The sequence below is a fragment of the Microcaecilia unicolor genome, chromosome 9 (genome assembly GCF_901765095.1).
Source record: "Microcaecilia unicolor chromosome 9, aMicUni1.1, whole genome shotgun sequence".
Lineage (NCBI taxonomy): Eukaryota > Metazoa > Chordata > Amphibia > Gymnophiona > Siphonopidae > Microcaecilia > Microcaecilia unicolor.
The window spans coordinates 100,315,736-100,342,595 of record NC_044039.1 but is presented as its reverse complement, the minus strand read 5'-3'; the positions used below and the strand labels follow the sequence as shown (position 1 = coordinate 100,342,595).

Here is a 26,860-nt window from a genome sequence, read left to right as displayed (position 1 = left end):
CGATTGGCTGGCAGGCAGGCAGGCACTTTGAGGCAGGAGGCAGGCAGGATCAAAGACTGTAGACGGCTATTATACACACTGCTTGTCTGCGTGTATGAAGCCATCTGTGGCATGTGCTGAGCAGCCACGCTTAATGTATGACTGCTCTGTGCATGCTCACCTGACCGACTGGCTGGAAGGAAATCGCATGCAAATGTGCTACTCATTTGCATGCGATTTCCTTCATGCATCCCCGTTGTTTTCCAAATTGGTAAGCAGCAAACAGGGGGTCGGTAAGGGAAGGGTTTTTAGTGTGTAGTTAGTGCATCAAGCTGTGGGTTTTTAAACATATTAGTATGAACCATATGAATTTTCCTTTCCACTTGCTGTTGTTTACCTTCCTTACATAAAGCGTCTGTTGCCCTTTTTACAGCCCCTTTCAATCTACCCCAGTCTTTCCATTTTCCTTATATTATCATACCCTGCTAGGTCCAACTTCCTCATTTACTGAAGTCAATATTTTTGAAATACAGTGCTTTGAGTTTAGTGTGGCTAGACTCTGTCTTAGCTTTTATCTCAAACCACATCATGTGATAATCACTGCTGCTCACATGAGACATGCTGTCTGTTCATGAGTATTAGATTCATTGTTGACTCTTCCTTGATAGGTTTTGCTACCATTTGTCTGAGCAAATCCTTATGTAAGGCATTCGGGATCTTTCTATTTCTAGATGTGTAGATAGGATACATATAGGTAAATAACCATACTGTATGAATATATTATATTAATATCAAACAATATCTAAATAAAACAGTCAACATACAACAAACAAAATTTGGGGGAAAATTAAAACAATGCAAAATATATGTGTGAAATTCAATTCATGCATACATGTTAACATATTTTTCTTACAAAGTGTCACTGAGTCTAAGAATTAATGTTCAAGGTGTTGTATCAATTAAAACAATGGTAATCTAATAACAATTAAGGTTAACATACCAAAATGTTTTGGTATCTGGATGAAAATCATTTTTAAAATGTTCAAATATCTAATAAAATGACTCCTCATACACATAGACAAATATATATGTTAGTGAATGAAAGCAGTGTTGCTTGACATGCTTCAAAATCTGTGATCTCGTGCTATCACATAACGATTGTAAGAGTAAAAAATAAACCTTCATCGTGCATATATAAATGGGAGCACATATCTAAGCTTTTACAATATTTAAAATTCATTAAATCCATGCAGAGTGCTGGGACTTCAAAGAGTATAATTAATTTGCCTTTCCCCTTTGAAGTGGAGGTAAAAAAAGAGAAAACCCTTGGAAAAACAAGCAAACAAGCTAATCCTACTACTACTACTACTTATCATTTCTATAGCACTACTAGATGTACGCAGCGCTGTACATGAAGAGGCAGTCCCTGCTCGACAGAGCTTACAAACTAATTAGGACAGACAAACAGGACGAACAAGAGATAAGGGAGAGGAGTGGCCTAGTGGTTAGAGTGGTTGACTTTGGTCCTGGGGAACTGGGTTCAATTCCCACTGCAGACACAGACAGCTCCTTGTGAGTCTGGGCAAGTCACTTAACCCTCCATTGCCCCCGGTATAAATAAGTACCTGTATATAATATGTAAGCCACATTGAGCCTGTTATGAGTGGGAAAGTGTGGGGTACAAATGTAATAAAATAAATAAAAAATTAAAGTGAGGATGATAAAATAAGGGTTCCTTCTAGTAAAGCTAAAAACAAAACAAAACCCAGCAATATATAATTACAATAAGGAAGAAAACCCATTTTTAAATAAATTAGGTAGAGCACTATAACTATAACTGGTTGCAATTAAGGTAGGCATCTAGATTCAGTGTGCTGAGCACTGATTCTGTAATGCCAGCTGGGTTTCAAGGTTCTGTTATAGAATACTAGTGTAAATCAGCACCTATATGAGAATAGTGCTGAGTGGTCGGCTAATACTTACGGGCTTCTTTTACAAAATTGTGCTAGCTATTCCCGCCCGGCAAATGAGAGGAAGCCCATAGAAATTGTTGTGCAGCTTTGTAAAAGAGGGCTTATGTTTGCAAATGTACATTCACTAGTATTCTATAAATTAAAGCATTCATTTAGTGCTTAAATCTAGGCACCCTATTATAGAATGAGGGGGTTAATGTAAAACAGCCAGAAACAATTACCTTAGGGGTCCTTTTACTAAAGCTTAGTGCACACTAATGGATATTAGCGTGCACTAAGTGCTACATGTCCCATAGGTATAAAATAGAACACTCATAATTTAGCAATGCTAATATCTGTTCATGCATGCAAAGCTTCAGTAAAAGGGCCTCGTGGAGGGGCATAATCGAATGGGACGCCCAAGCTTTCCTGAGGGCATCCTCCTTTCCCCTCGAAGGGGCAGGGAAACCCGTATTATCGAAACAAGATGGGCGCCCATCTTTCATTTTGATAATATGGTTGGGGACGCCCAAATCTCAACATTTAGGTCGACCTTAGAGATGGTCGACCTAAATGTTGAGATGGTCGACCTTAGAGTTGGTTATCCCCGGTTTTCGGCGATAATGGAAACCGAGGATGCCCATCTCAAAAATGACTAAATCCAACTCATTTGGTCATGGGAGGAGCCAGAATTCGTAGTGCACTGGTCCCCCTGACATACCAGGACACCAACCGGGCACCCTAGGGGGCACTGCAGTGGACTAACTGATGTACCAACTGAACGGAAAAAGTCCTTCCCTTACCGATCCCTTAGCAATTCAGAAAGGAACGGGCATGCATGAAGGAAATCGCATGCAAATGAGCTGCTCGCTGTTAGCTCATTTGCACATGATTTCCTTCCTAAGGAGGGGAAGCCAATGCAGAGCAGCCAAGAGTTATGCGTGGCTGCTCTGCGCATGCCAAAGACGACTTCATACACGCAGACAAGCTGCGTGTATAATAGCCGCCAACAACCTTAAAAAAACACAAGTCCAGGTGAAAACGTCCAAGTGCTCGTCAGGGACAACTTTTTTTTTTTTTTTTGAGTATGAGTGAAGGATCTCCAGGTGTTAGGCGCCTTCGCTATGCCTCCGTCCCTGCGACGGGCAGTTGAGGATGTCCAAAATGTGGATGTTTCAGTGAGAAGGATGTCCATGCCTTTGCTATGCCTCTGACACCCCCTTTATTTATTTATTTATTTATTTGGATTTTTGATTACAAGTAGCAGCAGTGGGATTTGAACTGGCCACTTCTGGATTGCAAGACCAGTTCTCTAAACACTAGGCCACTCCTCCACTCCACTCTACTGCACTTCACTCCCTTGAAATTTAGCTGTCTCTGTGGGGGGGGGGGGCAGTTCAGGACGTCCAAAATGTTTGAAAGAAGGACATCCACGCCTTCGCTATGCCTCCGCTGACACACACGCACACACCTCCCCCCCCCCCAGGGACCTGCATACTGCTGCGATGGACCTGAGTATGATATTTGAGGCTGGCAAAAAAAAGTTTTTAAAGTTGTTGTTTTCAGGGTGGGAGGGGGTTAGTCACTACTGGGGGAGTCAGGCGAGGTCATCCCTGATTCCCTCCGGTGGTCATCTGGTCAGTTCGGGCACCTTTTTGAGGCTTGGTCATAAGAAAAAATGGACCAAGTAAAGTCGGCTAAGTGCTCGTCAGGGACACCCTTCGTTTTTCCATTATCGCTCGAGGACGCCCATCTGTTAGGCACGCCCCAGTCCTACCTTTGCTACGCCTCCGACACGCCCCCAGGAACTTTGGTCGTCCCCACGACAGGAAGCAGTTGGGGACGCCCAAAATCGGCTTTCGATTATGCCGATTTGGGCGACACTGAGAGAAGGACGCCCATCTCCCGATTTGTGTTGAAAGATGGGCGCCCTTCTCTTTCGAAAATAAACCTGTTAATGTGCAATATTCTTTTCTCAGGAGGGCAAACATTTCTGAGTTCTACAGGCTTTTGTAAAGGTCGAAATGCTGACTCCAAAGGCTGTCCAGCTAACAACGTCTCGGAACAGCTGGAACTTCAAGGAGGAGTCAATATTCAAGTGATTTAAACGGGCAGGAGAGTCTCCTGCCTGTTTAAATCGCTTGGGCTCACCCAGCTGCCGATATTCACCAGCCCTAAATTGGACAGTGCCACTGAGTATCAGCACTCATCAGCCATGTCCCAAGTGGGCAGATCAGGGGGTGGAATGGAGGAGCAGCCAGGAGTTATGAGGGTGCCTGCAATATTCATTGCTGGTACCTGCATAGCTAACTCTAACTGTTTTAGAGATGTTGTGCTCCAAAGAGACAACAGGAGATTATTCCATACATGGGGGAACTGACAGAAAAATGTCTAGTGAATTTTTAGTGTGCTAGTTTTGGACTTGGAAGAATCAAACGATGGTCATTAACTGAACGGAGGATTCGTGCTGGGGAACTAAGGAATTGTGAGTGGTGCGAGATAAAAGCCATAAGATGCAGTCCTAATACTGTACAGCTAATGCAATAATTTTAGCTTCAGTTTAGGGATCTTATACAAGGGAAATGTGCCACAAGACAAATATTGTTAGACATTCTGAATTATTGATTATGCTGGATTGGTATTAACTCACTCTGATTGAGGCTCAGATGTCTTTCTGCCACTGGTTGGAGTGGTGAAGGAGGTCTTATATCTGTAGCCTGATGGTGATCTTTGCTGGGAGAGAAGTCTTTTATTTGCAGATTTGAAGTGAGTAGAACCCGGAGACAGTCTTATCTTGGGTGTGTGTATTCCAGTGAAGGTCAAGAGCGTGGGGTTCAGTGAAGGTCCAGAGAGAGAGAGAGAGAGAGAAAGATGCAAAGAGCGAGAGTCCAGAGAGGTTCAGTGAGAATCCGTCATTTTAATTCTTGTTGACCTGAAGTCAGGTAGTATGTACTAACCCAATCACCACTCAGGATAGTTGAAACTGTTTCTTTCTGGTTTTGGAGATGGAGGCCTGAAAAACTTAGTTTAGCTGGTCACATGCTTCCTAGATGACCAGCTACTGTGGTACACACCCCAGAATGTACTTGACAAGATTAAGAGAGTCATTGTCTGGGAGTTTCAGGTAGATGGTCTTTCTTTTATTGTATCAATCCTCTTTGATTGTTATCCGTATACAGATCCTGTTCTTGGAGAATGGTAGTAAGTAACAGTTCTTTTGTTTCAGGCTTTCATGGTCTAAAGGAGGAGGATGGGGGCCAGATCTGCTTTCTGATTCTGAGCAAGTTATATTAAAAGTTTTTTTGCATATCTGTATCCAGCAAAATTAATAACCCTGAAAATTCATCATACCATGCTACACTTCTTCAGTTTTTATTCTTAGTTAAGAATAAAAACTGAGAAGTATAGCATGGTGTGATGAATTTTCAGGGTTATTAATTTTGCTGGATACAGATATGCAAAAAACTTTGAATGTAACTTGCTCTCTCTAAGAACATTTGACTAGTATGTGCTTTATGCTGCACTGCCCCTTTACTGTAGAATAAACTGCCAAATGAAATTTGAGCTGGGATGTATCTTATGCGTTTTCAAACTCATAAGACACACTTATTCTTTATTGCTTGTAAATAATTTTATTAAGATGTACTGTGACATATTAATTCAACATCAAAGATCTGTATTTTTATTAATTTTTTATTTTTTTTTTAAATTTAATTCTTGATTACTAACCTTAGTATCAATAGCAATTAATTTCATAGCATTGTGAAGTAGTTCACTTTCAGTTAGTACCTTCCGTATCTTTGTGTTATCCAGCAGATCTGTCTCCTCTGGATTCTCTTGCGCTAGCTAATTTTGAATCTCTGACATTTTTGTATGGTGTGTGTTTGCTTTGTGTTCCAGCTACATACATATTTTTATTTAATTTTATTATTTGTATACCATACAGTTTTGGACAAATTAGTATATAAACCACCTAGTGTAACAGTATGAGAGGGAGAAATTTTGGATGGCCCATGATTGCTTTCTCATTGAAGGGACTAATGGAAGGAGGGAACTTAGATCCTATGCAGCTATGTTTTCTGGTAGACCCACCAGGACCCATAGCCTTTCTTCTTAATACTTCCCAGCTTCTAATTACATTCCTTTCTCTCCAGAAGCAGTTATGCAAAGGTTCCCTCCATAACATCTTACTATCTAGCTTCAGTACTCTCCTTTTTCTTGCATCTCCTGCATCTCCTATCATATTCAAATCAAGTACCACAGCATTGTCCTGTGGCCACCACTGTAGAATGTAGCTCCCTGAGGCTATTTTCAGTGTTATTTTTGGTTCAGCAATTTGATATCAGCATGACAGACACACATTTGCTTTGCTTCTGTTACTTTAAGTAGCACTCCCAATGCTGAGCAACCCAAACTTTGAGAACTGGCTCTAACAGTGGAGCCTAGAATGGCTACTTAGTATAGCATTTACCACTGGCCCATAAAACCAGTGTTTTATCCTTATATTTTACTCTCTTCCAGAAGTTCTCGGGAATTGTCTTGGAAACTTAGTAAAAGGATAATGTCTAACATTAGTAAGAAGCAAAGAGTCTCTCTTCTATTTGACCACTTGGAGCCTGAGGAATTGGCTGAACATCTCACATACCTTGAATTCAAGTCCTTCCGAAGGATATTAGTAAGTAACTGAAGCACAGTACCTAAAAATAACACATCCTGTCAACTTCTTCTATGCTCTTTTTTTTCTGTTTATTAACATTAGCTGGTGGTGGAACCCCAATCAGCTTTGGAAACATACTTCAATGTAGACTGAATTCACAGGAGCCAAACCCTGACTCTACGTTTTATCAACTATTCTTCGTAGTCTTTCCCCCTTAGTTTTAAAACTTGAACTTTGTACCACTGCATTAACAGATAAGCCTCTATTAGGCATTGCAGGATGTACTCATTTAGCCAGGACCTGCCCACCAGGGGATGTACTATCCTCTCGCACCAAAGATATGTCTCCAAGTGCTGCCCCGGAGGGAAGGGTTAGGACAGCTGTTGTAGTTGGTGATTCAATCATTAGGAATATAGATAGCTGGGTGGCTGGTGGACATGAGGATTGCCTGGTGACATGCCTGCCTGGTGCGAAGGTGGTGGACCTCATGTATCACCTAGATAGGATTTTAGATAGTGCTGGGGAGGAGCTGGCTGTCTTGGTACATGTGGGTACCAATGACATAGGAAAAAGTGGGAGAGAGGTTCTGGAAGCTCAAATCCAGAACCTCTAGGGTAGCATTTTCTGAAGTGCTACCCGTTCCATGCGCAGGGCCCAAGAGACAGGCAGAGCTCCGGAGTCTCAATGTGTGGATGAGACGATGGTGCAGTGAGGAGGGTTTTAGATTTAAGAACTGGGCAACATTCTGAGGAAGGGGAAGCCTATTCCAAAAGGATGGGCTCCTCCTTAACCAGGGTGGACCAGGCTGTTGGCATCAGCGTTTAAAAAGGAGATAGAGCAGCTTTTAAACTAGTAACGGGGTAAGCCGACAGTCGCTCAAAATCGCATGGTTCGGGATAAGGTGTCTTTCAAAGATATCACCAAAACAGGGAAGATAGGGTATCTGATAGTGAGGTTGCGAAAGAGGCTATAGTAGATCAGGTGTCCTTAAATAAAAATAAAAATCAGACAAAAGATTGCAAATTAATACTGACAAGTATTGAGCATGATGTGAATAGGAACAACTAACATATAGTTCGAAATGTCTATATGCAAATGCCGGGAGCCTAAGAAATAAGATGGGAGAGTTAGAATATATTGCACTGAATTAAAAATTAGATATAATAGGCATCTCTGAGACCTGGTGGAAGGAGGATACCCAGTGGGACACTGTCATACCGGGGTTCAAATTATATCGTACTGATAGGGTGGATCGAATTGGTGGAGGGTTAGCATTGTATATTAAGGAGAGCCTTGAATCAAATAGATTGAAAATTCTGCAGGAAACAAAACACATCTTGGAATCCCTATGGATTGAAATTCCATGTGTAAAGGGGAAAAGGATAGTGATAGCAGTGTACTATCGTCCGCTTGGCCAGGATGAACAGACAGATGCAGAAATGTTAAAGGAAATTAGGGGCACAAACAAACTGGGCAACACAATAGTAATGGGTGATTTCAATTACCTTGATATTGACTGGGTAAATGTAACATCAGGGCACGCTAGGGAGGTAAAATTCCCTGACAAAATCAAGGACTGCTTTATGGAGCAGCTGGTACAGGACCAACGAGAGAAGGAAAAATTCTAGACCTAGTCCTTAGTGGAGCGCATGATCTGGTGCGAGAGGTAATGGTGCTGGGACCGCTTGATAACAGTGATCATAATATGATATTAGCTTTGAAGTAAGTATACATAGGAAATCAAATACGTTAGTGTTTAACTTTCAAAAAGGAGACTATGATAAAATGAGAAGAACTGTGAAAAAAAAAACTTAGAGGAGCGGCTGTGAGGGTCAAAAATTTACATCAGGCATGGATGCTGTTCAAAAATACCATCTTGGAAGCCCAAGCTAAATATATTCCGCGAATTAAAAAAGGAGGACGGAAGACTAAACGACAGCCGGCATAGTTAAAAAGTGAGGTGAAGGACGCTATTTGTGCTAAAAGAAATCCTTCAAAAAATCGAAAAAGGAACTGACTGAAAATAATAAGAAACAGCATAAGGAATGTCAAGTCAAATGCAAAGCGCTGATAAGGAAGGCTAAGAGGGGAGGCAAAAACACATAGTAAAATTTGTTTTAGGTTTATAAAAGCAGGAAGCCAGCAAAAGAATCGGTTGGACTGCTAGATGACTGAGGGCAAGAGGGGCTATCGGGGAAGACAAAGCCATAGCAGAGAGATTAAATGAATTCTTTGCTTCGGTCTTCATCGAGGAAGATTTGGGAGAGATATCGGTGCCAGAAATGGTATTCAAAGCTGAGTCGGAGAAACTGAATGAATTCTCTATAAACCTGGAGGATGTAATGGGACAGTTCTACAAATTGAAGAGTAGCAAATCTCCTGGACCGGATGGTATTCATCCCAGAGTACTGATATTACTAAAAAATAAACTTGTGGAGCTATTGTTAGTAATATGTAATTTATCCTTAAAACTCGAGCGTGGTCCTGGAAGATTAGAGGGTGGCCAATGTAGCGCCAATTTAAAAAAAAAAAAAAAAGGTTCCAGAGGAGATCCGGGAAATTATAGACTAGTGAGTCTGACGTCTGTGCCGGGAAAAATGGTAGAGACTATTATAAAGAACAAAATTACAGAGCATATTCAAAAGCATGGATTAATGAGACAGTTAACATGGATTTAGTGAAGGGAAATCTTGCCTCACCAATCTACTACATTTCTTTGAAGGGGTGAACAAACATGGCTAAAGGTGAGCCGGTTGATATTGTGTATCTGGATTTTCAGAAGGCGTTTGATAAAGTACCTCATGAAAGACTCCAGAGGAAATTGGAGAGTCATGGGATAGGAGGTAGTGTTCTATTGTGAATTAAAAACTGGTTAAAAGATAGAAAACAGAGAGTAGGGTTAAATGGTCAGTATTCTCAATGGAGAAGGGTAGTTAGTGGGGTTCCCCAGGGGTCTGTGCTAGGACCGCTGCTTTTTAACATATTTATAAATGACCTAGAGATGGGAGTAACTAGTGATGTAATTAAATTTGCTGAAGACACAAAGTTATTCAAAGTGGTTAAGTCGCAAGAGGATGGTGAAAAATTACACGAGGACCTTACGAGACTAGGAGACTGGGCGTCTAAATGGCACATGACATTTAATGTGAGCAAGTGGAAAGTGATGCATGTGGGATAGAGGAACCCGCATAATAGCTGCGTCATGTAAGGTTCCACGTTAGGAGTCACAGACCAAGAAAGGGATCTAGGTGTCATCATAGATGATACATTGAAACCTTCTGCTCAGTGTGCTGCTGTGGATAAAGCAAATAGAATGTTGGGCATTATTAGGAAAGGAATGGAAAACAATGAGGACATTATAATGCCTTTGTATAGCTCCATGGTGCGAACGCACCTCGAATATTGTGTTCAATTCTGGTCGCCACATCTCCAAAAAGATATAGTGGAATTAGAAAAGGTGCAGAGAAGGGCGACGAAAATGATAATGTGGATGGGACGACTTCTCTATGAGGAAAGGCTAAAGTGGCTTGGGCTCTTCAGCTTGGAGAAAAGACGGCTGAGGGGAGATATGATAGAGGTCTATAAAATAATGAGTGGAGTTGAAAGGGTAGACGTGAAGTGTCTGTTTATGCTTTCCAAAAATACTAGGGGGCATGCGATGAAGCTACAAAGTAGTAAATTTTAAACGAATCAGAGAAAATGTTTCTTTACTGAGTGTGTAATTAAACTCTGGAATTCGTTGCCAGAGAATGTGGTAATGGCGGTTAGTTTAGCAGAGTTTAAAAACGGTTTGGACGGCTTCCTAAAGCAAAAGTCCATAGACCATTATTAAATTGGACTTAGGGAAAATCCACTATTTCTGGGATAAGCAGTATAAAATGTTTTGTACTTTTTTGGGATGTTGCCAGATATTTGTGACCTGGATTGGCCACTGTTGGAAACAGGATACTGGGCTTGATGGACCTTTGGTCTGTCCCAATATGGCAATACTTACAGTGGGAGAAATAAGTATTTGATCCCTTGCTGATTTTGTAAGTTTGCCCACTGACAAAGACATGAGCAGCCCATAATTGAAGGGTAGGTTATTGGTAACAGTGAGAGATAGCACATCACAAATTAAATCCGGAAAATCACATTGTGGAAAGTATATGAATTTATTTGCATTCTGCAGAGGGAAATAAGTATTTGATCCCCCACCAACCAGTAAGAGATCTGGCCCCTACAGACCAGGTAGATGCTCCAAATCAACTCGTTACCTGCATGACAGACAGCTGTCGGCAATGGTCACCTGTATGAAAGACACCTGTCCACAGACTCAGTGAATCAGTCAGACTCTAACCTCTACAAAATGGCCAAGAGCAAGGAGCTGTCTAAGGATGTCAGGGACAAGATCATACACCTGCACAAGGCTGGAATGGGCTACAAAACCATCAGTAAGACGCTGGGCGAGAAGGAGACAACTGTTGGTGCCATAGTAAGAAAATGGAAGAAGTACAAAATGACTGTCAATCGACAAAGATCTGGGGCTCCACGCAAAATCTCACCTCGTGGGGTATCCTTGATCATGAGGAAGGTTAGAAATCAGCCTACAACTACAAGGGGGGAACTTGTCAATGATCTCAAGGCAGCTGGAACCACTGTCACCACGAAAACCATTGGTAACACATTACGACATAACGGATTGCAATCCTGCAGTGCCCGCAAGGTCCCCCTGCTCCGGAAGGCACATGTGACGGCCCGTCTGAAGTTTGCCAGTGAACACCTGGATGATGCCGAGAGTGATTGGGAGAAGGTGCTGTGGTCAGATGAGACAAAAATTGAGCTCTTTGGCATGAACTCAACTCGCCGTGTTTGGAGGAAGAGAAATGCTGCCTATGACCCAAAGAACACCGTCCCCACTGTCAAGCATGGAGGTGGAAATGTTATGTTTTGGGGGTGTTTCTCTGCTAAGGGCACAGGACTACTTCACCGCATCAATGGGAGAATGGATGGGGCCATGTACCGTACAATTCTGAGTGACAACCTCCTTCCCTCCGCCAGGGCCTTAAAAATGGGTCGTGGCTGGGTCTTCCAGCACGACAATGACCCAAAACATACAGCCAAGGCAACAAAGGAGTGGCTCAGGAAGAAGCACATTAGGGTCATGGAGTGGCCTAGCCAGTCACCAGACCTTAATCCCATTGAAAACTTATGGAGGGAGCTGAAGCTGCGAGTTGCCAAGCGACAGCCCAGAACTCTTAATGATTTAGAGATGATCTGCAAAGAGGAGTGGACCAAAATTCCTCCTGACATGTGTGCAAACCTCATCATCAACTACAGAAGACGTCTGACCGCTGTGCTTGCCAACAAGGGTTTTGCCACCAAGTATTAGGTCTTGTTTGCCAGAGGGATTAAATACTTATTTCCCTCTGCAGAATGCAAATAAATTCATATACTTTCCACAATGTGATTTTCCGGATTTAATTTGTGATGTGCTATCTCTCACTGTTACCAATAACCTACCCTTCAATTATGGGCTGCTCATGTCTTTGTCAGTGGGCAAACTTACAAAATCAGCAAGGGATCAAATACTTATTTCCCCCACTGTATGTACTTATGTACATCATTGGAATCTGTATATATCCTGACACTTGTGAGCCTGGAATTATCAAAAAGCTAGAACAGAGACAAAAGTTTTCAACAATCCACTAAACACAGTTTAAAGATATTAATGTTTGCTTAGTATGTAGTGAGGGTCTTCAGTACCTACATATAACTGTATTTACATGTGTAGAATTCAATGAAAATTAATCCTTGCCCCAAATGTCCTATTGTGGATTAAAAACTGGTTGAAGGATAGGAAACAGAGAGTGGGGTTAAATGGGCAGTATTCACAATGGAGAAGGGTAGTTAGTGGGGTTCCTCAGGGGTCTGTGCTAGGACCGCTGCTTTTTAATATATTTATAAATGATTTAGAGATGGGAGTAACTAGCGAGGTAATTAAATTTGCTGATGACACAAAGTTATTCAAAGTTGTTAAATCGCGACAGGATTGTGAAAAATTACAAGAGGACCTTACGAGACTGGGAGACTGGGCGGCTAAATGGCAGATGACGTTTAATGTGAGCAAGTGCAAGGTGATGCATGTGGGAAAAAAGAACCCGAATTATAGCTACGTCATGCAAGGTTCCACGTTAGGAGTTACGGACCAAGAAAGGGATCTGGGTGTCGTCGTCGATAATACACTGAAACCTTCTGCTCAGTGTGCTGCCGTGGCTAGGAAAGCGAATAGAATGTTGGGTATTATTAGGAAAGGTATAGAAAACAGGTGTGAGGATGTTATAATGCCGTTGTATCGCTCCATGGTGCAACCGCACCTTGAGTATTGTGTTCAATTCTGGTCGCCGCATCTCAAGAAAGATATAGTAGAATAGGAAAAGGTGCAGCGAAGGGCGACTAAAATGATAGCGGGGATGGGACGACTTCCCTATGAAGAAGGATTAAGGAGGCTAGGGCTATTCAGCTTGGAGAAGGGACGGCTGAGGGGAGACATGATAGAGGTATATAAAATAATGAGTGGAGTGGAACAGGTGGATGTGAAGCGTCTGTTCACGCTTTCCAAAAATACTAGGACTAGGGGGCATGCGACGAAACTACAGTGTAGTAAATTTAAAACAAATCGGAGAAAAGTTTTCTTCACCCAACGTATAATTAAACTCTGGAATTCGTTGCCGGAGAAAGTGGTGAAGGCGGTTAGCTTAGCAGAGTTTAAAAAGGGGTTGGACGGTTTCCTAAAGGACAAGTCCATAAACCGCTACTAAATGGACTTGGGAAAAATCCACAATTCCAGGAATAACATGTATAGAATGTTTGTACGTTTGGGAAGCTTGCCAGGTGCCCTTGGCCTGGATTGGCCGCTGTCGTGGACAGGATGCTGGGCTCGATGGACCCTTGGTCTTTTCCCAGTGTGGCATTACTTATGTACTTATGTAATGTTCCCATTGGAAACTATATTGGAGACCATTTCTGATTTGGGCAAGGTTTTTCCACTCAGTTACGTGCTTCATCATTAAAGTACAAGAGAACATTTAAATTGCTCATTTTGCCCAATCTTTTTATATCACAACTAAAAATTGGTGTGACTTATTTGGCAGTTAAGATTCTGCGCTTCAGACCATTAGTAATGCTGTAGTGAAGGATAATATTTTATTGAAAAATAACAGAATTTCTTGAAAATTCTGCCCCAAACTGAAAATTGAGGCTTTATCTGTTTTCCTAAAGTACCTTCTATCTCTGCTAAGAAATGTTCCAAAACGTATATGTTGGACTTTCTCAAGAGTCCAAATGAATCGATACCACCCATTTCCAGGGTATACTATTTCAGATAGTCAGCTTTCAGAGGAGCAATCCATGAATGTACTAGATGCTATGTCTCTTTTCGAGAGCTCTAGAACTGAATTTGTAAAGCCATTGAAATTGCTGGTGACTTTAGTCCTGCATTCTGATCATGCATGGTTGTTGATTATGTTAAAGCATCTTGATGCTTCCTGTATGAATCTTACATGGTTAGGGAAACCCAAAGGAAAAGAAGGGAGTTCCTTTTCCCTTTTCTTCAAACCTGGAGTGTTGCTATTGGTAGAAGAGTTCTGCCCCCGGCACGTCCTTGATGGAAGACTTGTTCATAAAGGTCCCAGGATATCACATATACACCGAAAAAGGGGGTAGAGTTAGTAGGTTTATAGGTTATGGTTTATTGACTTGATATGCCATTCTTCATGAGAGCACAGCAGGGCAGTTCCCATATTTAAAATAGGGAGAAAGGAACTAATTGGGTAGGAAAGAATGGAAGAGGGATGCAGGGAGTAGGGGGAAGGAATAAGGGTGTATCAGGACATACCCTAGTTATCAGTGTGAAAAGTAGGAGGCACTGTTATGTGCATGGTCTGTTCTAGATAATAGTTCCTTCCAGTTATCTTGATGTTTGGAGATATAGCAGTGCAGAAACTGTTCCATAATCTGGTTAGTTCTCTCAGTCCGACCATTGGATTGAGGGTGGTATGCCAAGGAGAATGACTATATTATCCTTAGCTGAATGCAGAAAGCCCTCTAAAATGTTATGTTCTCAATCTCAAGTAGACCATGCAGTCAAAAAATGTGTTCCAAGAAGACTGCTAATTGGGATAATATGGGCAGTGTACATGGTGACATAAAATGGGAACAAACAGAGCAATTTAATAGACACATCTAATATAATAATTCGCACCTCCAACGTTCTGAAGCTGACTCCGTGGCAGTGAAGCCGTGTAGTGTTCCTGGGGTTCGTAATCGCCCCGCCCTCGAGGGAATATATAGTTGCCAGCCCCCATGCCTCCCTCCCTCTCTCTCTCTCTCTCTGCCCTCCAAGCACGACCTGTCCTCCGGCAGCCCCTCGCCTTCCTAAATGCTGGTTGTATTTTAAAAATTCTTACCTTGGGGTGCGGCGTCCACAGTGAAGGCGAGCGGTGCTTCAGGAAGGGCGGGACCAGAGGCAGAGTTGAGACACATGTGAAGGCAGTGTGAAGCGCTGCTCGCCTTCACTGTGGATGCCGCACCCCAAGGTAATAATTTTAAAAATACAGCCAGCACTTAGGAAGGTGAGGGGCTGCTGGAGGACAGGTCGTGCTTGGAGGGCAGAGAGAGAGAGAGGGAGGGAGGCGCGGGGGCGTGGACGTCGGAAGTGGGGGGCGTGGCCCTCGGAGGGAGGGAGGGAGGGGAGGCCTGGAACTCGAAGGGGAGGGAGGGGGTCCTGGAACTCAAAGTGGAGGGGGGCCTGTAACGCGGAGGGCACACAGAGAGAGAGGGTGGGAGGGGGCCTGGAACTCAGAGGGGAGAGAGATGGAGGGAGGGGGCCCTGGATATGGGTGGATGGAGGAGAGGCCAGGGGAGAATGCAGAGTTGATGCACATGTAGGGGGGGAGGGCAAGGGACAGAGGAGAATTGCTGCACCACGATGGATGAAGGGGGCAGGGCACAGAGGACGTTTGCTGCATATGAATGAATGCAGGGGAGAGAGCATAATTGGTGTACACGGGGGACACACTACACTCTCACTCACACAGACAGACACACACATTCTGTCTCTCTCTGTCACACATACTCACTCTCTCCTAACAGTTCCCTTAAAAACATAATTGCCATTACAGGACAACCTTGCTAGCGCCCGTTTCATTTCTTTCAGAAACGGTCCTTTTTTACTAGTCATTTTATAAACCCCCAGATGTTCTGTTTGTTTGTTTGTTGTGCATTTCTAATAGCACTGCTTGTTGTAGGTTATTAGAAATGATGAGAGTCATTACTGGAAATGCTGTTGGGAGCCCTTACATAGGCTTGCTGTAATCTTGTGGTAAGTTCTGTGGTTAAGTTAGCCACTGTCTTAGTCATCAGTATGATAGGATCTTTTGACTAGTGGCCTCTGACAGCTGCAACTTGAAATGGCACAAATAAAGTTTCCCGGGGTAAATGTGATATCCATAAAGTTGGCCACTGCTGTAGCTTTCAAAAAGGCCCAGCTGAGGTTGATTGCCCTTTCCAGCAGAAGGTTATACACAAGAAAATCCTGCATCTTATCAGTAGTGGGAGTTAAATTTGTACTGCTTAAATGGGTCTCCCTAGCCCGAAAGAGGTGTGTGGGTTTTCTAACTTTCTGTGGACAGTCAAGGATCAGGTGCCCCTTACCACTGCTTTACAATCAATGCCCCTGAGTTTGGCAGTGAAGTTGGTCTTCCATAGATGGTCAGGTAGCTTCACTTTGCAGAGGCTAGGACGAGAGTTTGGCTGCTGAGGACTTAACAGAAGGAGAAACTGTGGAAGTTATCCAAATGGGTCTCTGATTCCATTGCCTTTCTAAAAGTTTATCTGGATGGCTACTTGAATCAAGCCATCCAAAGTGGTGAGAGGATTAGACATGAGATAAGTGCTCCTTTACTTCCTTGATAAGTTCATTGTAAACTGTTTCATCAGGGCCCATGAATTCCAACTACAGAGTGAGTGCCATCTTCTAAAGTCCACAGCATACTCCTCTTTGAGATGTCTCCGTTGGTGGAGGCTGCATTTAGATGCCTCAGAAGAGGTCCTTCTATATGGGTCATTAGATATCACTGCTATCACTTGGGAAAAAAGGAGTCCAGGGTGTCAACTTTAGGACCCTGTTGCTTGGGTAGATCAAGGGCCTGAGCTTGCAGATATCCTTGTAACAAGGATACAATGAATCAGTGGCGTAGCTATGTGAGGCCACGGGGGTCTGAGCCCCCATAGATTTGGCCCTGGACCCCCCTGCCGACGACCCTCTCGACATCCCACTGCCAACCCACCGTCACCTACCTTTGCTGGTGGGGGACCCCCAACTCCCGCCAGCTGAGGTCCTCTTCTTCCTTCGTTCTGTTTCTGTGAGTCTGACATCCTGCATGTTGTACATGCAGGTCGTCAGACTCAGAAACAGAACGAAGGAAGAAGAGGACCTTGGCTGGCAGGGGTTGGGGTCCCCTGCCAGGAAAGGTAGGTGACGGCAGCGGTGGGGGAGAGTTTGCGGCGGGAGGGGGGTTGAGAGTGTCGACGGCGGGGGGGGGGTCAAAGTTGGTGGTGGCGGGGTCGACAATGGCGGGGGGGGGGAATCGGCGGCACCGGGGGGCTAAAATGTGCCCTCTCACCTTGGGCTCTGGACCCCCCTCCCGCCGAAGTCTGGCTACGCCCCTGCAATGAATCCCACTTCTTTTGTCCAAAGGAATAGAAGTTTAGTATAGGTTACAACTACTCCTGAAAGTGTAAAAGGTACTCCAACTTTCTGAGAAGATAGGGAAAGGCGTCTTGGTATTTGGGTAGGCATGGGGTTCAAGGAGTCTTGCATGGATACTGCACAGGATACAGGGGGCTAGGGTCTGACTAAGAATAAAACTTCAGACATATTCCTTTGTAGGTCAGCAATTGCTTGTGCCATCATAAGCACTAGGGGGCCTATGACAGAAGAAGAAATAGTAGCTGGCCCCACAGGAGGAAAATCAGGGAGCAGAGCATCTTCTGCCTCCATGATACTCTTCAAATAATGTCACGACCAGTTCCACTCTAGGAGAACACTGGGGTCTTAGGAAGTACACCTTCATGTATAACAGCTCCCTTTTCCTTCAGGTTGAGCCGTACATAAGAACATAAGCATTGCCATACTGAGACAGACCAAAGGGCCACCAAGCCCAGTATCCTGTTTCCCACAGTGGGTAATCCAGGTCACAAGTACCTGGCAAGATCCCAAAAATGTAAAGACAGATTTTATGCTGCTTATCCTAGAAAAAAGCAGTGGTTTTTCATAAGTCGGTTTATTGACTTTTCTTTTAAGAAATTATCCAAATCTTTTTTAAACCCTGCTAAGCTAACTGCTTTTACTACACTCCCTGGTAACAAATTCCCTAGTTTATTACATGTTGAGTGAAGAAATATTTTCTCCAGTTTGTTTTAATTGTACTACTTAGTAGCTTCATTGCATGCCTCCTAATTCTTGTATTTTTGGAAAGCGTAAACAAGCAATTTAAGTCTACCTATTCCACTCCATTCAAATGTATATTCCCTGGAGCCGACAAATTGAAGATAAGTAAAAGAGCTCTAATTGGAATATAAATTTGTTTGAATTGCTTTGAAAATACCCAAAGTGATATACTGGGAGTTTGATATATTTACATACAAGGAAGAAAGAGAGTTATATAGAGAAAAAAAAGTACAAAAACAATGAAGACCGGTAACAATAGGAGAGGGGTCGATGAAATAAATGTATGATCCATCACTCCTCAGGGCCATGCCAACACAGTAAGCGGGGTAAGCGCCGCAGGGGGGCGCCTGCCTTCAAGGGTGCCGTCGAGTTGTATTAAAAAAAAAACCTTACCGCTTTGGCGAACTGGCGGGCAGGGCGCCAGTAGTAAAAGCAACAAGCAGGCACGCTCGTCTCCGTCCGCTTCCCTGCTCTCTCAGCGTCCCGCCTGCCCAAAAGGAAATGACATCAGAGGAAGGCGGGACGCAGAGAGGGCAGGGAAAAGGACGGAGATGACGAGCGTGCCTGCTTGCTGCTTTTACAACCCCCGCTCGCTCATGTTAGCACATCAGTGTAAGTTGAACGCTTCTTTCTTCCTCGTGCACGTTGTAATTGATGCGGTGCTGGTGCTATTTACAAAACTGTAAACTGTAATTACGTTCATTTTTGCACTTAAGTCATAGAGCCAAGCACTAAGTGGATCTTTTATTTGTTAGAAACGGTGCTTATCTCCAAATGACACTGGCTTTTTGCTTGCTCTTTGTTTTAATGTTTAGCACTTTAGAGATTTAATTATGCATTTTGCACCAGTGCATTTTACGGAATGTTTTTGAGGGTTGGCACTTCTCCAGTGAAGTCTTTGGGTTAGATCTCACCTTAAGATGTGACAAGTATACTTTTAAAAACCAATGGTGCTGGAATGGATAGATTCTCTTCACATTTTGCTGTGGTACTCTCAGAAATAATCAGAAATTGTAGCTTTTTTTTGGAGCTTTTAATTAACATATAGATGGTAAGTCTGTTTTATTTTTCCCTTCTAAATTTCATAATTATTTACTATTACTTAAGCAGCTATTTTAAAGAATAAGCATTAATTTATGGTTTGAAGGTACTATTCCCAAAATGTAATCAGTCTCTGATTTCAGGTAATGAAGGCAATACATTTGACAGGCCCCTGTTAAAGTATCTTTAATATAATCAATTTATAGGCTGGAAATGGATTTAAGAAAGTTTCAGAAGTATAAAAAGCACAAACAGTGTGGCTGTATTTCTTTTCACTAAATAATATAAGGCAGATAAGTACACGCTGAATATCCGGTCTAAAGTTAGCCAAAGTTGTTCAGTTAACTTTAGGCATGCAACCGGACTAGATTCTATATATCATGCCTAAAAATATAATGTTGAAATGAAATTCACCAAAGTGCACCCATGGCTGCTGCTGCCTTCCCGCGCGCAGCGCTCGCCTCTTTGGCACCGCCTAGCTCTTCCACGCGCCTTGGAGCCAGGCAGGTCCGGGGGGGGGGGGGGCGCCAACTGATAGTCTGCAGGGGGGGGCGCCAGAGACCCTAGGCACGGCCCTGTCACTCCTCCTGGCTGAGGTCTTCAGAAACCAAGGCTCAATTAACTCTTTCAAAATAGAGCACACTTTTTGTAAATAGTGTGCAATGTTTATGAAGAATGCACGCTCATCTGGAAGAGTGTTGTACTCTTTCCAAAAAAAGGATGCTCTCTTTTCCGATAGTGCACACATACTATTATTCTATGAGGGAAATTAGGCACTTACATTTCTTTAGGCTGCAGATAGGTGCCTTCTTGGTGCTTAAAAATATGCATTCCTTTATAGAATTGCCCTCTTATTTTGTATATGATGAGGTTCTGTGTTCTGCATAAGTGTCAGAAGTAAAAGTGTTTGCGCTCGTGTAGTTTCTGTGTATGGATCTTTAGTAGTCTGTTTTGGTGTTCTAATAGGGTTGGTTGCTGTGTTGGTTTTCATATAAGATTTGTGCTATTTATTTATTATGTAGCTTCCAAGTGTCTTTATTGTAGGGGTTTGTGCTACTTCTCAAAGAACTTGTTAATGGAGAGAGTTAATGTTAATTCTACTATATTAACAAAAGTATTGTGGGGAAGAACAGCAAATGTATCCCTGTAAGACCCCTAGACTTACCTTAAGAAATAAGAGGAGGGGACAGTAAACCTTAGCCTGGGGACAGCCGTCAAGAGAAAAAGGATCCAGGGAAGGAGGATCCTGGGAGATAAGGGCATGCCCTCCAGCCCACTAGAGGGGCGGAAGTAGAAGGGAGGAGGTTGAAACAGGAAGGGGAGGATCTTGAGCCCATGGACTGTGAGCAAAATCTTAGTTTCTTACCTGTAACGGTAGTTTTCCGTGGACAAAGGATCTTCTAGCCACACCCCTTGAATATACGCCACGATGACGTGCGTGACCCGGCCATCCAATAGCAACGCTTTAAAAAGAAAGCAAAGAATTAGCGGATTCCCGCCCATACATATGGTATAAATACCCTTGACAGCTCAGACCAGTCAGTTTAATAATATAGCTACGACAACCAGGGAGGGTAGGGAGGGATGGTGTGGCTAGAAGATCCTTTGTCCACGGAAAACTACCGTTACAGGTAAGAAACTAAGATTTTTCCATGGACAGGATCTTCTAGCCACACCCCTTGAAGACTCCCAAGCCAACACAGGTAACCAAAACATGCAATCATTAACATGAAGTATAAAGTAAATCCCATGTTGGAGATCTGTTACCTGTGATAGGAGGAGGAGGACAGTTGTCGGTTACATAGCCTCCCGCAGTATTGACAGTCCAAACAATGAATCTGCCCGTGAAGCTGCATCCAAACAGTAATGCTTTGATAACGTATGCAGAGAGGAGCAGGTAGCTGCTTTACAGATATCAATAAGAGGTGCTCTATGTAGAAATGCAGTAGAGGCCGCCATTGAACGTAATTTATGAGCAGTAACATGAGGATGTGATGAATGCTGTTTATAACAAAAATTTATACACTGAGTCACATATGATGATAAAGTTCGTTTTGATATTGGCTGTTGAGCCTTACTATTGTATGATAAAAAAAGCTGTGAAGGTCTATGACTATTTGATGTACGTTGCAAATAAATGGATAATGCTCTGGTACAATCCAATGTGTGCAACCTACTGTGTTGAACAGATTGATGTGGAGGAGGAAAAAACACTGGTAAAACAATAGATTGATTTATATGAAAAGAAGAAACTACCTTTGGCAGAAACTTCGGATGAGGACGTAGTATCGCTTTATCATGTAATACTTGAGTATAAGGACTGTAATATACCAGTGCATGTAATTCCCCAATTCTTCGAGCTGAAGTAATAGCTATAAGAAACAGGGTTTTCCAAGTAAGATATTGAAGGGTTGTTTCTTGAAGAGGTTCAAAAGGAGGTTCCATAAGTTTTTCTAAAACTAAATTCAAATCCCAAACTACTGGAGGTAATTGAATCGGAGGTTTAAGGTTAAATAACCCTTTCAAAAATCGTTTAGTGATGGGATGTGACATGACAGTGCAACCATCAATTGAATCATGAAAAACAGAAATCGCCGCAACATGTACCTTTACTGAAGATGCAGCTAGTTGTGAATTAGATAAAGAAAGGAAATATTCCAATAAGGAAGAAATTGAACAGGACACTGGGTCAAGTTGATGTGCTGTACACCAATGAGAAAATCTTCTCCATTTTGAGGCATAAACCATTCGAGTCGAGTGCTTCCTGGAAGCCAACAAGACTGCAAGAACTGGTTGAGAAAAAACTAATGATTGATTTGAAGATACCACGCAGTGAGCTGGAGGTGGTTGAGATTTGGGTGTAGAAGCTGACCATTGTTCTGTGAAAGAAGGTCTGGAACTAGAGGCAGAAATTGTGGTGGTCGGATAGTTAACTGGGTTAGCACAGGAAACCACACCTGTCTCGGCCAATACGGCGCTATTAGAATGAGTGATGATTTGTCTTGGAGAACTTTCTGCAACACTCTTGGAATAAGAGGGATTGGAGGGAATGCATAAAACAGAGAATTTGTCCAACGGATAGCAAATGCGTCCTCTGCTATTCTGTTCTTTGCAGGCCACCTTGAACAAAATCTCTGACATTTGTTGTTCTGTGGGGAGGCAAAAAGATCTACTAGAGGCCAGCCCCACATCTGGAACAGATCGTGAATAATTATGGTCTTCAGTGACCATTCGTGAGGTTGAAGACTCCTGCTTAACACATCTGCAATCTGATTCTCCCGACCTGGTAGATAAATTGCTTGAATCACCGAATTGAGGGAGAGAACTAGGTTCCAGAGTGTGACAGCTTCTTGACATAGATGAAGAGAACCCATACCTCCTTGCTTGTTGATGTAAAACATTGCTACTTGATTGTCTATACGAACTTGTATCACTTGGGATCGAAGAAGATGGTGAAAAGTTTGAATAGCTAATCTGACCGCCCTCAATTCTAGAAGATTGATGGAATAACTCTTCTCTTGAGTGGTCCAGCAGCCTTGTGTCGAGAAGTGGTCGATATGCGCTCCCCATCCCACTTTGGATGCGTCTGTGGTAAGAACTTTTGTTGGAAGAGGTGACTGGAAAGGCGCTCCTACCAAGAGATTGTGTTGATGTGTCCACCAAGAGAGCTGACGTTTGATTCGGGAGGATAGAAGAATCCTTGAAGTAAGTGGATCTTGATACTGAATCCACCTGTTCTTTAAATACCACTGTAAAGGTCTCATGTGCAGACGTGCTAGTGGAAGTACTGCAACTGTTGATGCCATATGACCTAACAGAATGAGAAGAACCCGAGCTGTTATGATTTTCAGTGATTGAAGATAGTGAACTAATTGGATAAGCAATTGAGCTCGAAGGAGCGGTAACTTCGCTAGAGACTCGTATGACACCAGATCCGCTCCGATGAAAGTCAATCTTTGTGTTGGGATCAAATGTGATTTTTTGTAATTGATCACTAAACCTAACTTTTCGAGAAGCACAATGGTAGTTTGTAAATCTTGAAGATTCTGCTGAGAAGACTGTGCTACAATCAGCCAATCGTCGAGATATGGGAAAAGGACAATTCCTTGTCGATGTAATTGAGCCACTGGTGCTATGACACACTTCGAGAACACCCTTGGAGCTGATGTTAGACCAAAGGGCAGAACTTTGTACTGGTAATGTTGCCCTTGACAGACAAACCGAAGAAATCGTCTTGAAGAGGGATGAACAGGAATATGTAGGTAAGCATCCTGTAGGTCTATGGCTGAAAACCATGCTCCCTGATTCAATAGAGGGAGAATGACTTGTAACGATGTCATTCGAAATCGTTGTTTTGGGAGAAACTTGTTGAGATGCCGGAGATCTAGTATCGCTCTTTGACCTCCATCTTTTTTGGGAATGAGAAAAAATCGGGAGTAAAAGCCCTTGTTTATGTCGTGAGCAGGTACAATCTCTATAGCATTGAGTTGAAGAAGTCTGCATACTTCTTGACGTAATTGAAACAGTTGAGAACTGGGGACATGGAGATGTGTAGATGATCGAAAAGGTGGGGTTTGTGAAAATACCAGAGAATAACCATGTTGAACAATCTCCAGAATCCACTTGTCTGTTGTTATTGATCTCCAAGCAGGGAAAAAATGTTGAATCCTGCCCCCCACCGGATGTTGGGTCTGGGAAGGGTCAAAAAGATGGTGTAAGCTTTTGCGTCTGATGTGGTTGAATAGGCTTCTGAGAACGCCTTTCTCTAACCGGTCTAGGATGAAAATTGTATCGGTGATACTGAGATTTAAAATGAGAAGTTGACCGTTGAGGAGGAAAAGATTTCCTTTGAAAAAATCTATTCTTAGTATGAAAATAAGGCAAGCGTTTATAGTTTGATTTTGAAGGCTGTTGTTTATCCTGCTCTAACGTATCTAACGTTGTACAGTCCTCTTTAAGACCCTCAATTAACTGTTTTACTTTATCTCCAAACAAAGAATCCCCAAGACAAGGAGCATCAGCTACCTTGTCATGAACATCTTCTCCTAATGCCGACGCTCTTAGCCATGACAAACGTCTGGATGCAATAGAAGTAGCCGCAGTTCTGACCGAAGTGTCAAACTGATCATGAATAGTTCGGATCATTTGTTTAGAACTGTCTTCTAAATTCAGCAGAATTTGCTGAAAAAGTGGCATGTTCTGTTGCTGAATCAATGATTGTAATTTAGATAAGTCTTCCATGATGGTATAAAGGTATTCAATCTGATGGAACATGTGAATCGCAATACGTGCTGACAACATGGAAGACTGAAAAGTTTTCCGTGCTAGAATGTCCATAAATTTCAAATCTTTTGGTGGTGGATGGTTGGTGATATCTTTCTGTAACTTACTTCGTCTCATGGCTGATTTGACTACCAAAGATGCATGAGGAAGTTGCAACTTTTCATGACCCAGAGAATCCTGAACCTTATATTTATTATCTAACGACCTTTGTGTAGGTCTAATTGAATAAGGTGTGGACCAAACTAATTTTTGATGATCTTGAAGCACCTGCGGTATAGGCAAGGCTATTGATTGCGTGACTAAATTTAAATATTTAGTGACAGATCTTTTACCTTCAGAAATCTCCCCTTGAGATGTAAGGGGTATATGCAAAGTAGTCACTAATTTGTGTAAAAATTTTGTATAAGACTCATCTTGAACAGGAAGAGTCTCTTCCTGAGACGTGGAAGGAATAGGTGGAAGCACAGGTAAATCTTGTCCTGTGGTAGTCTTCAGAATGAACTGCAGGCTGCTGTATTTTTTGCTGGTTTTCTAACAACTTCGTTAGCAAATCCACTATTTTCAATTGTGTAGTGGAAGAAGTGGAAGAACGCCCTCTAGAGGAGGCATGAGAAATAGACCGAGTCGATCCCCTGCATCTAACAGAGCGGGAGGGTGATCGAGCCTGCCTTCTGCATCGCTTTTTCTGAGGAATAGCAGATGAAGAAGAAGAAGAACTGGATTGGACAGTGCTTCTGCCTCGAGGAAAACACTCATATCTTGAGGAATGTCGATGGTGCCGTGCACTAACCTGCCTGGCATCGATCATGGATCCATTGCTCGAAGTCGAGCTGGCTGACCTTTTACGACGTCGAGGGTTGTCATGACGACGTCGAGCATCAGCTGATCTCGAAGATCTATGATGCTGACGTCGATCTCAAGAACTGACCTCGATGTCAGTGACTTCTCTCCTCGAAGTCTGCTGTCCATTTTGTATTGAAACAACCTGATCCCCGGGCACTGAGGCAAGGGGGAGAGCAGGAATGGATGCCTCCTGATCCCCGGGCACTAAGGCAAGGGGGAGAGCAGGGAGAATGGCCACATCCTGAAGCGTTGAAGCTGCTGCTGTTGTGGCCGCCATATGTGGTGAAGCTTTGTCAGAGGAGCTGACCGATCGAGTTTCAGACTGAGACGCTGTTAGATACTGTTGTAATTTAAACGCCCTAATGTCCAAAGATTTCTGAGACATATTTTTACAAGCAAAACAGGACTTGGTATCGTGATGTTCACCTAAACACCTCAAACATCTAAAATGTGTATCTGTGAGAGATAATTTACGGGGGCATGTAGCGCAAGCCTTAAACCCCGTTTTCTTTTGAGACATAACGTGATAAATTTAAATTAATTGACTGACTAACTGAGTAAATAGTAAAAACCGGGTCGCTGTCAATCGCGGAAAAAATAAAACTGACTGGTCTGAGCTGTCAAGGGTATTTATACCATATGTATGGGCGGGAATCCGCTAATTCTTTGCTTTCTTTTTAAAGCGTTGCTATTGGATGGCCGGGTCACGCACGTCATCGTGGCGTATATTCAAGGGGTGTGGCTAGAAGATCCTGTCCATGGAAAACACCTTTTTAAACCAGATGAAGGGTTAGTAGAGAGAGGAAGGAAGATAGACAGAGGAGACAAAGTACAAGGAGACTAAAGGAGCAGAAGACCTCAATCCCATTGAACCTATGGGGTTGTTTATGAGCATTATCTTGCTATTGTGATAATTGTAAAGAAAACTGGGTTGAAAGGTTTTTGTGAAAGGGTCAACAGCAGCTGCCACCGGGTGGGTCCTGTGTGATTTCAATCACTGGGAGGGAGGAGGGCTGCACAACCTTGGCAAAAATCCAGACAGTCAAGGATGTATTTTTGTTGAATCCTGTGTTTTTAATGGTTGGTATCTGGAACAAGAAAATGATAAAGAGATATAGAATTTTCTGTTTCTTCATTAAAAGATTCCTAGGGAAGTGGAATGAAGAAAAGAGAGAAGGGATTGATGGTGAAAGGGGACTCCCTAGTGGTGAAAAGATGGAACTGATTACTGCATGAATAAATATCTGCTGAAGATAAGGCAGTGTTTTGTGGAAGTTTGCTTTCTTTTTCTTTGTGCTTTGAATGAATGGTGCCCCTGTAGGAAGAAACTGCGCAACTGCAGTGGTGATCTCCTCATGGAAGCGTGTGCAAGAGTTGGAAAAGAGCAACCAGAATGGTGAAATGGGACTTTCAAAGCTTATATTGCAGATACCCGTGACAGTATATGATTGCTAGTAAAGAGAAACATCCTTGATCAGCTCACTCTACTATTTCAGGGATTACCTCAACCAACAGAGTATGGATTACTTTTAAATTATAAATGTGTGTCTGCCTCATAAGAATTGCAACTAAAACCTTCACTAGGCTGTGAAATTATTCAAATGCACTGGGTAG

General features: G+C 42.8%; 1 protein-coding gene across 1 annotated transcript in view; it reads left to right on the top strand.

Annotated features, from left to right (window-relative positions):
* RASGRP1 (RAS guanyl releasing protein 1) overlaps positions 1 to 26,860 on the top strand; it is a 139,370-nt gene that overhangs the window by 30,815 nt on the left and 81,695 nt on the right. The window contains exon 6 of the mRNA XM_030213685.1: positions 6,453 to 6,606. Within this exon, the coding sequence (XP_030069545.1) occupies positions 6,453 to 6,606 (154 nt within the window). The remainder of the gene's footprint in view (positions 1 to 6,452; positions 6,607 to 26,860) is intronic.